This window comes from Topomyia yanbarensis, chromosome 3 (assembly GCF_030247195.1).
Source record: "Topomyia yanbarensis strain Yona2022 chromosome 3, ASM3024719v1, whole genome shotgun sequence".
NCBI lineage: Eukaryota > Metazoa > Arthropoda > Insecta > Diptera > Culicidae > Topomyia > Topomyia yanbarensis.
Genome location: NC_080672.1, coordinates 23,624,191 through 23,636,939, shown reverse-complemented (window position 1 = coordinate 23,636,939; position 12,749 = coordinate 23,624,191). Strand labels below are relative to the sequence as shown.

Here is a 12,749-nt window from a genome sequence, read left to right as displayed (position 1 = left end):
TCGAGAAAAACGATTTTTAAAGTTTGAGATTGAGTATCTTGAAACTTACAAATGGTACAAGCAATTCAAAGAAGACAATTGATGCTTCTATCTATTTTGTATTATGCTCTCAAATATTTCGAAGATTAGTTGACTATGTTACGAGTTTTTACTATACATGTAAGCAAAAGTCGCACTCACACGTGTCATAGGTGTGTATTGATGACAAAATTTGTATGACGTGTCAAAATCGTGCATGGAAAGTTTTCCATAGAAAAAAATCATCAATTATTAACTTTTATTCATATATTTGGCTTGGTTTAGTTTATAAACAATCGGTGAGATGCATTTTAATGGAAATGAGTCGGGGAATCTAGAAAAAATAGTTATTTTTGGTTACAGTGTTGCCAAATATGCTATATTTCCAGTTTAAACCTTAAATTGCATTTTTCTCACAATTCATGCATTTTTATTTTGAAAATGATTATGCCATTGTGTTTCTCAGATAGTTTTACATATAAAATCATCTTATACATCAAGATAATTTGAGCCAATCCCCAGGCACAGTCATTTGAAGCAAAAAATTAAAAATTTCCCAGCACGTTTCTCGCTATATCTCAGTAATCAAGCAGAATGTTAAAATGCTGTCAACGCCACTTTGTAGAGATTGTTTAGACGAGTAATGTGGCATATCTAACTCAGTTTACGCCAAAATGGCGTTTGTCATAAGATAGCACAACAGCGACGATTTACGAAGATACGATTAAAACGGTTTTTATGAGTTTTAGAAAGCTTAAAAGACGTATCCGCCGGACGATGCCAATCGAGCTGACATTTCTGTGGACTGAGTAAACTAATTTCTTTGTTTGGCATTTATTTGACCAACAAGGGAATCAATCCACAGGGCATTTAATGTGTGTAGTATATACGCATGGCCTTGTCTGAGTGGAATGCTGTCTGTTGAATCATGAATGTTAACCATATTTCATCACGAGAAAATTAATGATTGCTTGATTAATGTCGTAAAGGGTGACGAATCATGCAATCTCTCTCGAGGAATTCCGCGAACAACCGGCCAAAACTCTTTAAAATCGTGACCGAACATCTTCGATTCCAATGAAACTTTACACGTTTCTTCAGCATGGAAAACTAAACCTTTTCCACAGTCAGTGAGATCATTTTAACTCAAGAACACTTTTTTAAAGGAGCGTAGGAGTCCTTGCATGTATCATTTCAAAAAACTGAATTGCAAAAAAAAACATTTTTTTTAAACTTTTTATCTTTATTCAATCAACTTTAAACTCAATTTTAAACATGTTTTTCATGCTTATACAAATTGACAAACAAAAATATAACCATAAAATGTTTATCGTTTTCAACACGAAAAAAAATTTTAGTTTCTTTGGATCAATAAGAATGTATTCTCAACAACAACTATTGCCATAGTTTTCTAATTATATACTATTTGCAGTCAAAAATACTATTTTTTTTATAGAATATGATTCTAAATGCCATTTCAAATCAAAATGCTCTTAACAAAAACCTGGGAAATGTAATTGTTTTCAATATGTTTTAAATTTTGTTTCACCAAAATTAACTATTTGGTTTTATTATTCGCGTTTCTCTATCTATAATAGGTTTTTCAAAATGCACATAAATAGTCTTGTAATTTTCCTTTTGACATGTATGTCACACGACACAGTCGTGATCGTTTTAGCACTTACGAAGTGTCAAACGCGAATCCACAAACGCCTGTGTTCGCGCAGTCATGAATCGGTCTCGTCCGGAAATGTTTACCCTCCGTCCTAGCAATTTAGGTCCATACATTCAGGTGGACCAAAATAACGGTTATATCCACTACACTACACGTTCCATGGCGACATAACCGGAAATTTTAGTGTTATAGAAGAACTAATTTTCTACTAGCATCAGTACACCGAAAATTAAGTATCAGATTCACGGTCCGCGCGCGATCATCCAAGAACACACGCGAATTAACTCAAGAACATAGGGTTATAAAACAGAATTTATACATACGAAGTTACGTACACGCGACATACAAACGCACACGCGATCGAACACGTTAACATACAGATGCTTGAGCCCTTCGCGATGATACACGCGCTCGCAAAATCCCTACGCCCGCACATATATGAACCGTACAATGAACATCACATTCAGAATAACGGCCCGCTGCAATTGGTTTTACGTTGTGTTTTAGTGGGTGATATTACCCGTCTTGTCTGCAATTGTAGTGCAGGATTCTGACGGGGAGCCCTTCCGAGAACCTAGCTGTATAGCTCCAGTAGGACAAATCACGAAAAAAGGAAAAAAATACGCAAATTTTCGTTAATAGGGTCGCCATGTTTTCAGGTCGTAAACGAAATAAACGAACCCAACTATTTAGGGACCATCCATAAATGACGTAGCATTATATGGGGGAGGGGGGAGTTTTGTATTTTGTGATGATGTGTGACGACAGGGGGGTAGGGGGTCATGTCATGCTACGTAGCTTTTTTTTTAAAGGGGAATACGGGTTGACCTGATGTCACGACAATTTTACCCGTTTCATCTAACTAACATCGTTTTTGATTTTTTTAAATTTTTTTACGAGGACAACGAGGGGGGTGAGGATTACCGTCAAGCTACGTAATTATCAGGGGGGGTATATAGAATTTTGTGACAAAATGCTACGATGGGGGAGGGGGGTGTTAAAAATCACTCAAAAAATGCTACGTCATTTATGGATCATCACTTACAATGCGCAAAAATGCTCGTATTCGCGGATGAACCTATTTGTAACAGATTTACGAATAAATTCGTTCATTGATATGAGTTTTTTGTGTAGTTTTATTGATTTTTTGGAAAAAAAATCCTTCATAATAACAAAATGCTCGACTTTTGTATATTTCATCGAACAAATCCTTTGGATTAATGAAACAGATTCGTAATAATCCTATGAAAGTCGTTTCGTGGTTCTTATGAAACACTTTTTATTATATTGCAAACCTTTCCGTAGAAATTTTGTTTATACGAAACCTATTCTCATTTACGAATACATTATCTCAGTTCAGAAACCTTTAGAATCGAACCAGACCACGAGATATTTAATTGCGAGGACTTGATTTATTGTTTCACACATTAACAGAAGATGGAGTTGCGCCGACTCACGCTTCCTAGAAAAGACGATCAGCTGAGTTTTCTCCGGGGCAGAGCTCGACATCCAGCTGAAAAGCCCAGGTTGTCAAATTGTCCAAAGTATTTTGTAATGGTCCTTGCAAATCGACAGTATTGGGTCTTGCAATAGAGATCACCAATTCGTCAGAAAGTTGCCTTAGCGTGCATGAATTGATAAGACAATCGTCTATGTCATTCACGTAAAGTTTGTAGAGGAGGGGACTTAGACATGTGCTTTTTGAGAACAGGTGTTGTTTAAATTGGCGAAAGACCAGGCTGGTGCAGCTTCTCTGAAAGAATGTTGATAGAAGCGGAGCGAAAAACCCCTCGAATATCCAGCAAAACTGACGCTATCTGCTCTTTGAAAAGTTGGATTTGGATGTTTCCTGTTCCATTCGTCAGTAATTGACACCAACTTGCTGCCAGTTAAACGATATATCAAAACTAACACCAAAATTAGCCCCAATTACACACTAAATCCAAACAGTTCACACAACATGAATGAACAGCTAAAGCATCTGGCTGGTACCGAGTGATGTCTTGGTTAGCCAAGCACAGAAGCTCTAGGTCGTTGACGAATATAAGGAAAATGTTTCATCTGCTCTTTGTTAAAATTTGAATTTTTTTTTTTTGAGACTAAGCCAAAATACGTCCCTTTAGCTTTGCGGAAGCATAATTGTGTAAGCTACTTGCATTGACCCAATTGTTGAGGTGGAAAAGAGTCATTTTCTCGAACAACTTGCGGTTACAAGACAGCATTTTAATCGGCCGATAAAAGTTGTGATCGGAGGCTGGTATTCCTGGGTTTGGGATAGCGATGACCCATTTTTGCCTCCAATCACGAGGGACAATGGATCTTATCCTCATATCCTCAGGGAAATTGATGAATAAATTCAACATTCCACCTCAAGGGGGATTAGTCACTGTAACTATATCACGAATATGAAGAACTTGAATAATCCTAAACATCCCAGGATACCTCATTGTTGTACACTTTACCGTTTTCGCTTGAATAATTTGTCGTATGTTTTTAGCAAACTGAACCGGTCCGAATGCCTTCTGATCAACCTGACAGAGTAGAGTTCTAATCAACCTGACAGAGTAGAGTTCTTTCGCCAATTTAAACAACACCTGTTCTCAAAAAGCACATGTCTAAGTCCCCTCCTCTACAAACTTTACGTGAATGACATAGACGATTGTCTTATCAATTCATGCACGCTAAGGCAACTTTCTGACGAATTGGTGATCTCTATTGCAAGACCCAATACTGTCGATTTGCAAGGACCATTACAAAATACTCTGGACAATTTGACAACCTGGGCTTTTCAGCTGGATGTCGAGCTCTGCCCCGGAGAAAACTCAGCTGGTCGTCTTTTCTAGGAAGCGTGAGTCGGCGCAACTCCATCTTCTGTTAATGTGTGAAACAATAAATCAAGTCCTCGCAATTAAATATCTCGTGGTCTGGTTCGATTCTAAAGGTTTCTGAACTGAGATAATGTATTCGTAAATGTGAATAGGTTTCGTATAAACAAAATTTCTACGGAAAGGTTTGCAATATAATAAAAAGTGTTTCATAAGAACCATCATGGCATCATTATTGTTTTTGAGGTGTTACAGTAATAGTACTCATTCGCCACAAAAATAGTAAGAGGGTGTCTTTAATATTATTACTTCAACTTCATGGTTTCAATGAGTACTAGCAGAATTGAGTACGACACTTCATCAAAGTGTAAAAATGTTCCAAGCTTTTTCCTGTCAATCAAATCGACTTCAAACAATTCTCCTTGATACTCATAAAATTCGATCGACCTTTGATGTGCCTATCGGGTGACGCAAGCGATACATTATTCATACTAGGTACAATAGCTAAAGAATGTACCCCGGGAAAAAGACAACCATATCCTTTCATCAACAGAGCACGAAATCGCCAATTTGCTAAGCAAATTTATACAACATTTATAAACCTTCAGCCTTGATTCGCCTTTCAATATCGGCAACGGAAACAGAATCGATTCCAATTTCACTTTCAGCGACGAAACAAAAAATAATCCGAATCTAACTCCCATGCAGACATCACGTTCATCCGGTGATTCGGTCATTTTTGGCATCGCATCAACGAATAGACCGAACCCAGTGGAGGTTCAGAAGTGAAACTTTGAACTGTTTTCACAACTAGCCATTTCCTTCCTCTTTTTGGAATGGGTTTTACAGATACTGCTGCACTACCGCCTACCTTTCTACATAGGGTGATGAGCCTATTTGCGCCATGTTTCTATTATCACCCTACCCATTTGAAGCCGTTGGGTAGAGCAGTGTCTGCCATCTTTGTTCAACGCATTGAGTCAAATGGTAGCGCAACAATAGGGGCACTCGATTCGTGTTTTCATTGTGCTCAAACACGAGAATTTTACTGTTTTCAACGCATTTGTGTTATTATATTGGTTCTTAACAACGAAGCAAAGCGGTTGATGTCAATTTTTACGCATTCTATTGATTATAAGGCAAGAAATTATCGAATTACTGAGGCACCTTGCTTAGTATGGTGAAAATAGGCTCATCACCCTATATGCCGACGCCTAGGCTGGGTGTTCAATTTCCGAGGGTGCAAAAAGGATAAGCCTCGTAAACGACCGGGGTTTTTATTGAAGGAAATCGAAACACACGAAGCCATCCACCATCCCTAGCAATTGCTGCTATTTTAACGATATCGTCACCCGATTCAACTGGGATTGCATGGCATAAATTTTGCAACGGGGAACGAAGCAAAAACTCGGAATCTTCGGCCAGGCGAATCTGTTTGTTCTTTATGCTTTTTGAATCACCATAAAAGTGACTCCGGCGTCGTCTCTTCCCAGGCCGATCGATGAATTATTGGTGCCATTTTCTCTGCTGAGTAGATAATTTATACACATTCCTTATGCGAACGCCGATACGCTGGGGTGGATTTGTTCTTTGTGTTTTTTTTTCTTTTATTGATACAGCTTTAATTCAATAATAGTTATGATTGTCACTCGGCTGGATCATAATCTTGTTTAGATGGTAAGGAATAAAACCCAGTCGTGTAGACTGCGGGAGTTGATAGATTCAATTAATTCAAGGCATCATCATTAGAAGTGAACATAAGAAGGAACGCAGGAGGGTTCTGACATGTAGAGCCACTTTATCTTATCACGGCTATGACATGATCAGTAACAACACGGTGGTTCCCGTAAACAAGCACGTGCACCGTGTATTTTGGCACTTGTTTTTATTTCTTATAATTTTCGTCATACTCGTAGCAGCGCAAATTGTTTTGCAAGGATAATGATTGCTGTCATCTCGTCATTCTGAGTACATACGGCTGAATGTTGTACTGAGGGGGATTGCTGGTGATCTTAGAGTAGGGACTTTGTAATGCATCGTGACGATATGTTTCAATTAGTGAAATGACTTAACACAAAGTGACGCATTACGAATCAGATGTAAATCAAAAACAGTGGGTGTATAACTAGTTCTGAACTACCGAAGAGCCTATCGTTAGGAGCTGACTATTATTCACAGATAGTCAAAATTCTTCTCCTTAGAAAATTAAACTATTTGAGATAACCCAACTATTTTCAATTATATTCTCCAGTGTATCTAATTTAAGCATTCGTCCCTAATGTCTATTCTACCTATAAGTATTTTTGAGTTTTTTTAATTTTGTTTCTATACATTCCCTTGCTAGTATCCTATTGTCCGAAAAGGGACACGCATATGTAGCCATGCGATGTAATCCGTAACAACATATAAAAGAATCGCTTCATTTAAACTATACAAAAATAGGTCCATCGAGTAAACTTTAAACAACGAGCGAACCGGGCCCGACCCATTATGTCGAATCAATTTGTCTGCACCGTTCAAAACTTCTATTGTAACCCGTCAAGAATCCATTTTATTAATTAAATTTCCTTCTCTCCCTCTTCCACAGTACTGCAGTGGCGGAGATTTAGCGGATTATCTGGCCGTCAAGGGTACGCTCAGCGAGGACACGATACGACTGTTTTTATGTCAATTAGGTAATTAAAACAAACGGACTCTATCAACGCGGGAAGTCCTTCCTGTGCGTTAGTTTAGTATGCTTTATCAGCATGAATTTCTCGTTTAACTTGATGTTTTAGTTCGAGCGATTAGCTCTTGTTAGCAGTTAAATAATTCAATTTGTAAATTGAGGAGATGGAATTTATCATCAATTCTCACTCGAGTTGAGATACCTTTTATTGACCAAAAACTGAACTTTTCATTTATTTTTAATTTCTAGCAAGCGCTATGAAGGCATTATATGCTGTCGGAGTTGTCCATCGGGATCTGAAACCGCAAAACATTCTGCTGTCGCACAACTGCGGCAAAAACCTTCCAGTACCATCGAAGATCACACTGAAAATAGGTTCGTCCTGTGTAAAATCTATTTAAGCCACACCCATTCTAATATCAACTGATTTTATTCCACATTTTAGCGGACTTTGGATTTGCTCGGTTCCTCCAGGATGGAAATATGGCAGCAACCCTCTGTGGATCGCCAATGTATATGGTAAGTACAAAACACTCCCATTAGAGAACTTAACTGCTTAACATACGACCCATTTCCAACAACAGGCACCAGAGGTGATCATGTCACTGCAGTACGACGCAAAGGCTGACCTCTGGTCACTTGGGACCATCGTTTTCCAGTGCCTAACCGGAAAGGCACCATTCCAGGCTCAAACGCCCCAGGAACTGAAGATGTACTACGAGAAGAATGCTAATTTAGCTCCCAAGTAAATAGAGTAGCTCTGATTTTATGTTTGAGGTTTGAGAATTATTGACGTTTCGTTGTAGAATTCCATCCGGTACCTCGAAGGAACTGACTGATCTGCTGATGGGACTACTGCGAAGAAACGCCAAGGAACGAATGAACTTTGACACCTTTTTCTGTCATGCTTTCTTGCAGCGACAGATGACACCTCAGAGTAGTGGTAAGAAATGCCTTGTTTATTATCTGTTTTAGACGTAGTTTCATTGTAGTAACACATCAATATGTTATGCACACAGTTTTTCACAAATTTTTCATACATTGAATAATTTTATTCCCTAAACAGAAATGCCACAAGCATCAGCAGCTGGTCCAAATGGTGCGACTGGTAAAGTCACTAGTCCCCACCAGAAGACGCTTCTGTCTCCGCTGCAACAACAGCAGTTGCTTATACGGCAACAACAACAGAACCAGTTGCAACTTCAGCAACAACAACAACAGCAGCAGCAGCAACAACAGCTACAGCTGCAATTGCAACAGCAGCAACAAGAACAGCAAAAGCAACAGACCTTGGAAAACAATAACGGTAAGTGCGGGTAGTTATTATCTAACAAAGATCAGTGGTCATGTCAAAACGAATCAGAGAAAGTAGCGAGACATAAACACTTGAATGGATAGAGACTAAAAGAGGGTAACCCACATTTTTATTCTTTTACGTAGGTGCACAAACTTTTTATTGTAAAAATACATTCTTTTATTAGTAGTTCATAGATTAAGTTGGGTTCGGAAAAATAAGTTAATAACATGTACCACTTTTCATATATAGAGTTTGTAATTCAGGGGGGGTGTAATCTCATAGGTACCTGACGTCCACACTCTAATTCAACTACCTAGTAGTTAGTTTCTTCAGTAAGGCTACAGCACACCTCTTCGACCCACTACCATTTACACAACGTAGCAATTTCTGTATGGTAGTAGGAAAGCTAGCTGTGGGTCGAGAATTAGTACTCTTTCCTTGCGAGGACAATCTGGGCAACAAACTCCAGATTGTCTAATTTACTGAGCCCCTCGGCTCCCTTGTACCATTCTACACTTCAACTCGGCTTCTTGAGCCCTTTGGATCCCTATCCGCAACTGGCTTAGGCCTTTTGACTCCTTTCTCGTGTTAGATAGCACCACTTCCTCGTTGAGCTACCGATTTGTTCGCGAACTAGTCTCCAACGATAGACCTAGCCTACTCCTACGAAGAATTCCTCGGCGAGAGAAGTTCTCCCGAAACCGAGCCAGCCAACCAGGTCAGTTCAGCGATTTCGGTGGAGCAGGGCAGGGTATCGCAACAAATGAAATGTAGTCAACGTGGTTGTTTAAGCTCAACCGGTCGTCGATTATCACTCCCAATTGCTTCAGTGCGCGCTTCGATGCAATCACGTGCCCTCTGATGTCGATCTGCATCCGCTGAATTACTTTGCAGTTGCTGACCAGCAAAGCCTTTGTCTTGTGGTGAGCAATTTGCCCCACCCTCGATCGTGTCTATTGTCTCCGTCATCGACACCTCGTGATACGTCGCTCGCGTAATCCAGGATTTTCACCTTCCTGGTCAGCCACAGTTTCGAAACCCCGTCGTACATCCCGTCCCAAAGAGTTGAACCGAGAATGGAGCCTCGAGGAACGCCCGCAGTTAATCGCATTGACTTCTTCCCTTTGTTCGTCTCGTACAGCAGCACTCTGCTCTGAAAGCAGCTCCTCAGGATCTGGAACAAAAAGTACAGTGCTGCAGTAATGGCTTCCCAGCTGGCGCTGTTAAACGCATTCTTCACATCTACCCTGATCACCTCCTGATCATGCTCCTTTGGGGAATCCGAAGTATATCTTGGACTATCGCCCTCACCTTCCGTGAATTTTGTCAGCCTGTTAAGAATGATTCTTTCCAGGAGTTTTCCGAGTGTATCCAGAAAAGAAATAGGACTATACGAGGCCGGATCGCCCGATGGCTTGACGCTTCGGCAGCAACAACAGCTTCTGTACCTTCCACATTTCAGGGAAGTAGCCTTCATCCAGACACTACTGCAGCATCATCCTGAACATGTCCGGATATGCCAGGATCGCAGCTTTCAACAAACTCGTTAGGTATTCCATCCGAACCTTTCATTGATTTCAAGCGATTTAATGCTTCTGCGAGCTCATCGTTAGTCACTTGCCGATCGTTCGTGTTTGCTCCTTCTTCTTCACTGTACGCTGTCGGTAGCTATAGCTAGTTGGATCGTGCTTCGGGAAGAGACTCAACGATTATCTTCAGCTTACCCGGGCACATTTCGGCTGGCGTCGACGAGCCCGTCATTTTTGCAATCACGGCTCGGTACGCGTCGCCCCAGGGATTGGCGTCTAGTTCTCGGCACAGCTCCTTGTAGCAATCTGACTTGCTAAGCTTGATCTCCCGTTTTAAAGCGGCCCTAGCTTCCCGGCGCATCGCCTTGCGCTCCTCTCTATCTAGCTCTGATACTGATCTCTGAGCTCACCTTCTGGCTCTGAGAAAAGCAGCGCGTTGCGTACTGAGTGTCTCGTTCCACCTGCACGCCTGACACCGTCTAATGCGTAGCTCCCGTTTTCGCGGTATTGCGCCACAAGCCGTCACAATGCTTCTTGTTAGATCAGCCACGTCCACGTTGTCGGTCCCTCCGTCCAGCTGAAATGCTTCAACTAAGAGGTCTTTGTTGAAGGCTTCCACTTTCGTTCGCCGGTCATTCTTGGTCAGTATGCATATACTTCTCGCATACTCCAACACATATTCTCCGTCAGTGAAAGGTTACAGAATGCGACATTGATAATAGACTCTCTCCCATCTCTTCGAAATGTGCTAACGGAACCTTCACTGCACAGTCGTACGTCTAACTTCGCTAGAGCTTCCTGCAGGATTTACCATCTTGTGATGGTTACTTTACTCTCCCACTACATAGCCTAGGCGTTGAAGTCACCACCAATAACTACCGGCGTCCGGTCGATAAATTTTTCGGTTTCCTGCTCCAGTACTAGGCCGAACTGCTCCACTATCCACCTTGGAGGAGCTGCACAACAATACGCCAGCTGCACACAAAGACGCCGTTGACTGGCGATCATGAAGTTTTCGTATGAGCGTTGTACCACTTCTGCCCATAACTTGTATCGCAGCCGTTCCCGTTCTAATCCCTATCCAGTTACCGTAACAAAGTGGCACTTGATGCGGCTCTGCAATCAAAGCGACGTAACACATTGTTTCTGTCGTAGACTGCCACTACAGTTGCTATGCGGTGTCACAGTGATTCAGATTTATCTGGGTTATATCCTTTACTATTGGCTTGCAGTCCTCTTGTAGGCAAGGCATTTGAAGCCACCCGTCTGAAGGTCCTTCCCGTCCACTACTGGAGTGCAAAGCAAGCCTCTGTGTGCAGTCTCTCGCAAGATGGAGCGTCTCTCCGCATTTCCAGCACTTCCCGAATCTATCCGGGCCTTTGCAAGCCCCTGCCAAATGTACAAAGTCCAATGGGCAACTTCAACATCCAACCGTAACTTTGCCTACCTCCAGCGCCTTGTCGGCAGTTACGGGTAAACGCATGTGGGTAGAAAATCTATAAAAAGTGTTCAGCAAGACGACAATCTGTTGGCCGCCATCTTGTTGAATGTCCTTAATTCTGTTTACGACGAAATTTATGCAGCTTTGGGCGGAGCTATTTTCCCGAAAGCCGAATGAGCAATGGAGAAGTACATTCATTAGATCAGTTATCTCAGATTTAGTGGATTGTCTTTGTTCTTTGGTATGGGTTTTAAGAGTGAGGTACGCCATCTATCGGGGATTTCTTCGTTGAAGTAGACCTGCTTCAGTATTTCACTTATTTTTATCTGCATGTCCAATCCAAGTTGTTTGAGGATGCCGTATGGCATACCGTCCTCACCAGGCGCGGAATGTTTCTTCCTTTTCTGGAGTGCTCCCAGAATTCTCTCAACTGAAACGGCCATCTCGTATCCTCTCAGGTCTGGAAGGGTTTCAGTCGTCGGTTTCTATACCCACTTTTTGTGGTCATAACAACGTGCCATGAAGTCCTCAGCATCCTTTTTCGATGTCTCTGGTTACCTTAAAACAGACTGGGTTAGTGCTGTATTCAGATCTTTGATGATGTTCCACAAGTGCTTAGTAGGCTTTGTTGTCTCATCTACAGCTTCGGAAAGTTCTACGCCGTTTGATCTTTTGGCTTTGTGACTGAGCATTTTTAGTGTAGGTTTTCGGTAATTTTCGATAAAAATTTAAGGACACGCGTGTTCGACCGTGTTTAATTAAGTGATTAACTGGTATGAAAAAGAACAGTGCCCAAGGCAAAAAAGGATACAGAAACGACAGTGTTGCCTATTTATTTGATTTGTTGGACAGCATTGTTCCAACACGCCTCCTCTTTCCAAGCTAATCAGAGTCCGTAATCTCTCAAATGCTAGACGCGACAAAGCCTTGGACAGCATATCAGCCTCCCCGCATAAATGTGAACTATATGCCAACCATTTTATTACACATTTATAAACCATTTTCATTCATTGGATCAATTTTGTTCATTTTGTTTATTTTATTTATTCTATTTATATTATTGATTTCATTAATTTAATCCATATTATTCATTTTATGTTTTATTTATTTGACTAATTTTACTTATTCTACTTATTTTTACTTTTTTTCATTGAATTCATTTTATTCATGTTATTTATTTTTCCAGTACACACATTTCATTCAGTTTCTTAATTTTATTAATTTAATTCTGATCAATTTTTATTTGTTTCATCCAATTTGTTAGTTTGAAACAGTTTAATTTATTCTTTACATAAT

The 12,749-nt window shown here is 40.6% G+C and overlaps 1 protein-coding gene across 1 annotated transcript in view; it reads left to right on the top strand.

Annotated features, from left to right (window-relative positions):
- Positions 1–12,749, top strand: part of LOC131693813 (serine/threonine-protein kinase ULK2) — a 112,919-nt gene that overhangs the window by 86,902 nt on the left and 13,268 nt on the right. Inside the window, exons 3-8 of the mRNA XM_058981957.1 lie at positions 7,106–7,193; positions 7,436–7,561; positions 7,632–7,705; positions 7,771–7,931; positions 7,993–8,129; positions 8,253–8,492. Of these exons, the coding sequence (XP_058837940.1) occupies positions 7,106–7,193; positions 7,436–7,561; positions 7,632–7,705; positions 7,771–7,931; positions 7,993–8,129; positions 8,253–8,492 (826 nt within the window). The remainder of the gene's footprint in view (positions 1–7,105; positions 7,194–7,435; positions 7,562–7,631; positions 7,706–7,770; positions 7,932–7,992; positions 8,130–8,252; positions 8,493–12,749) is intronic.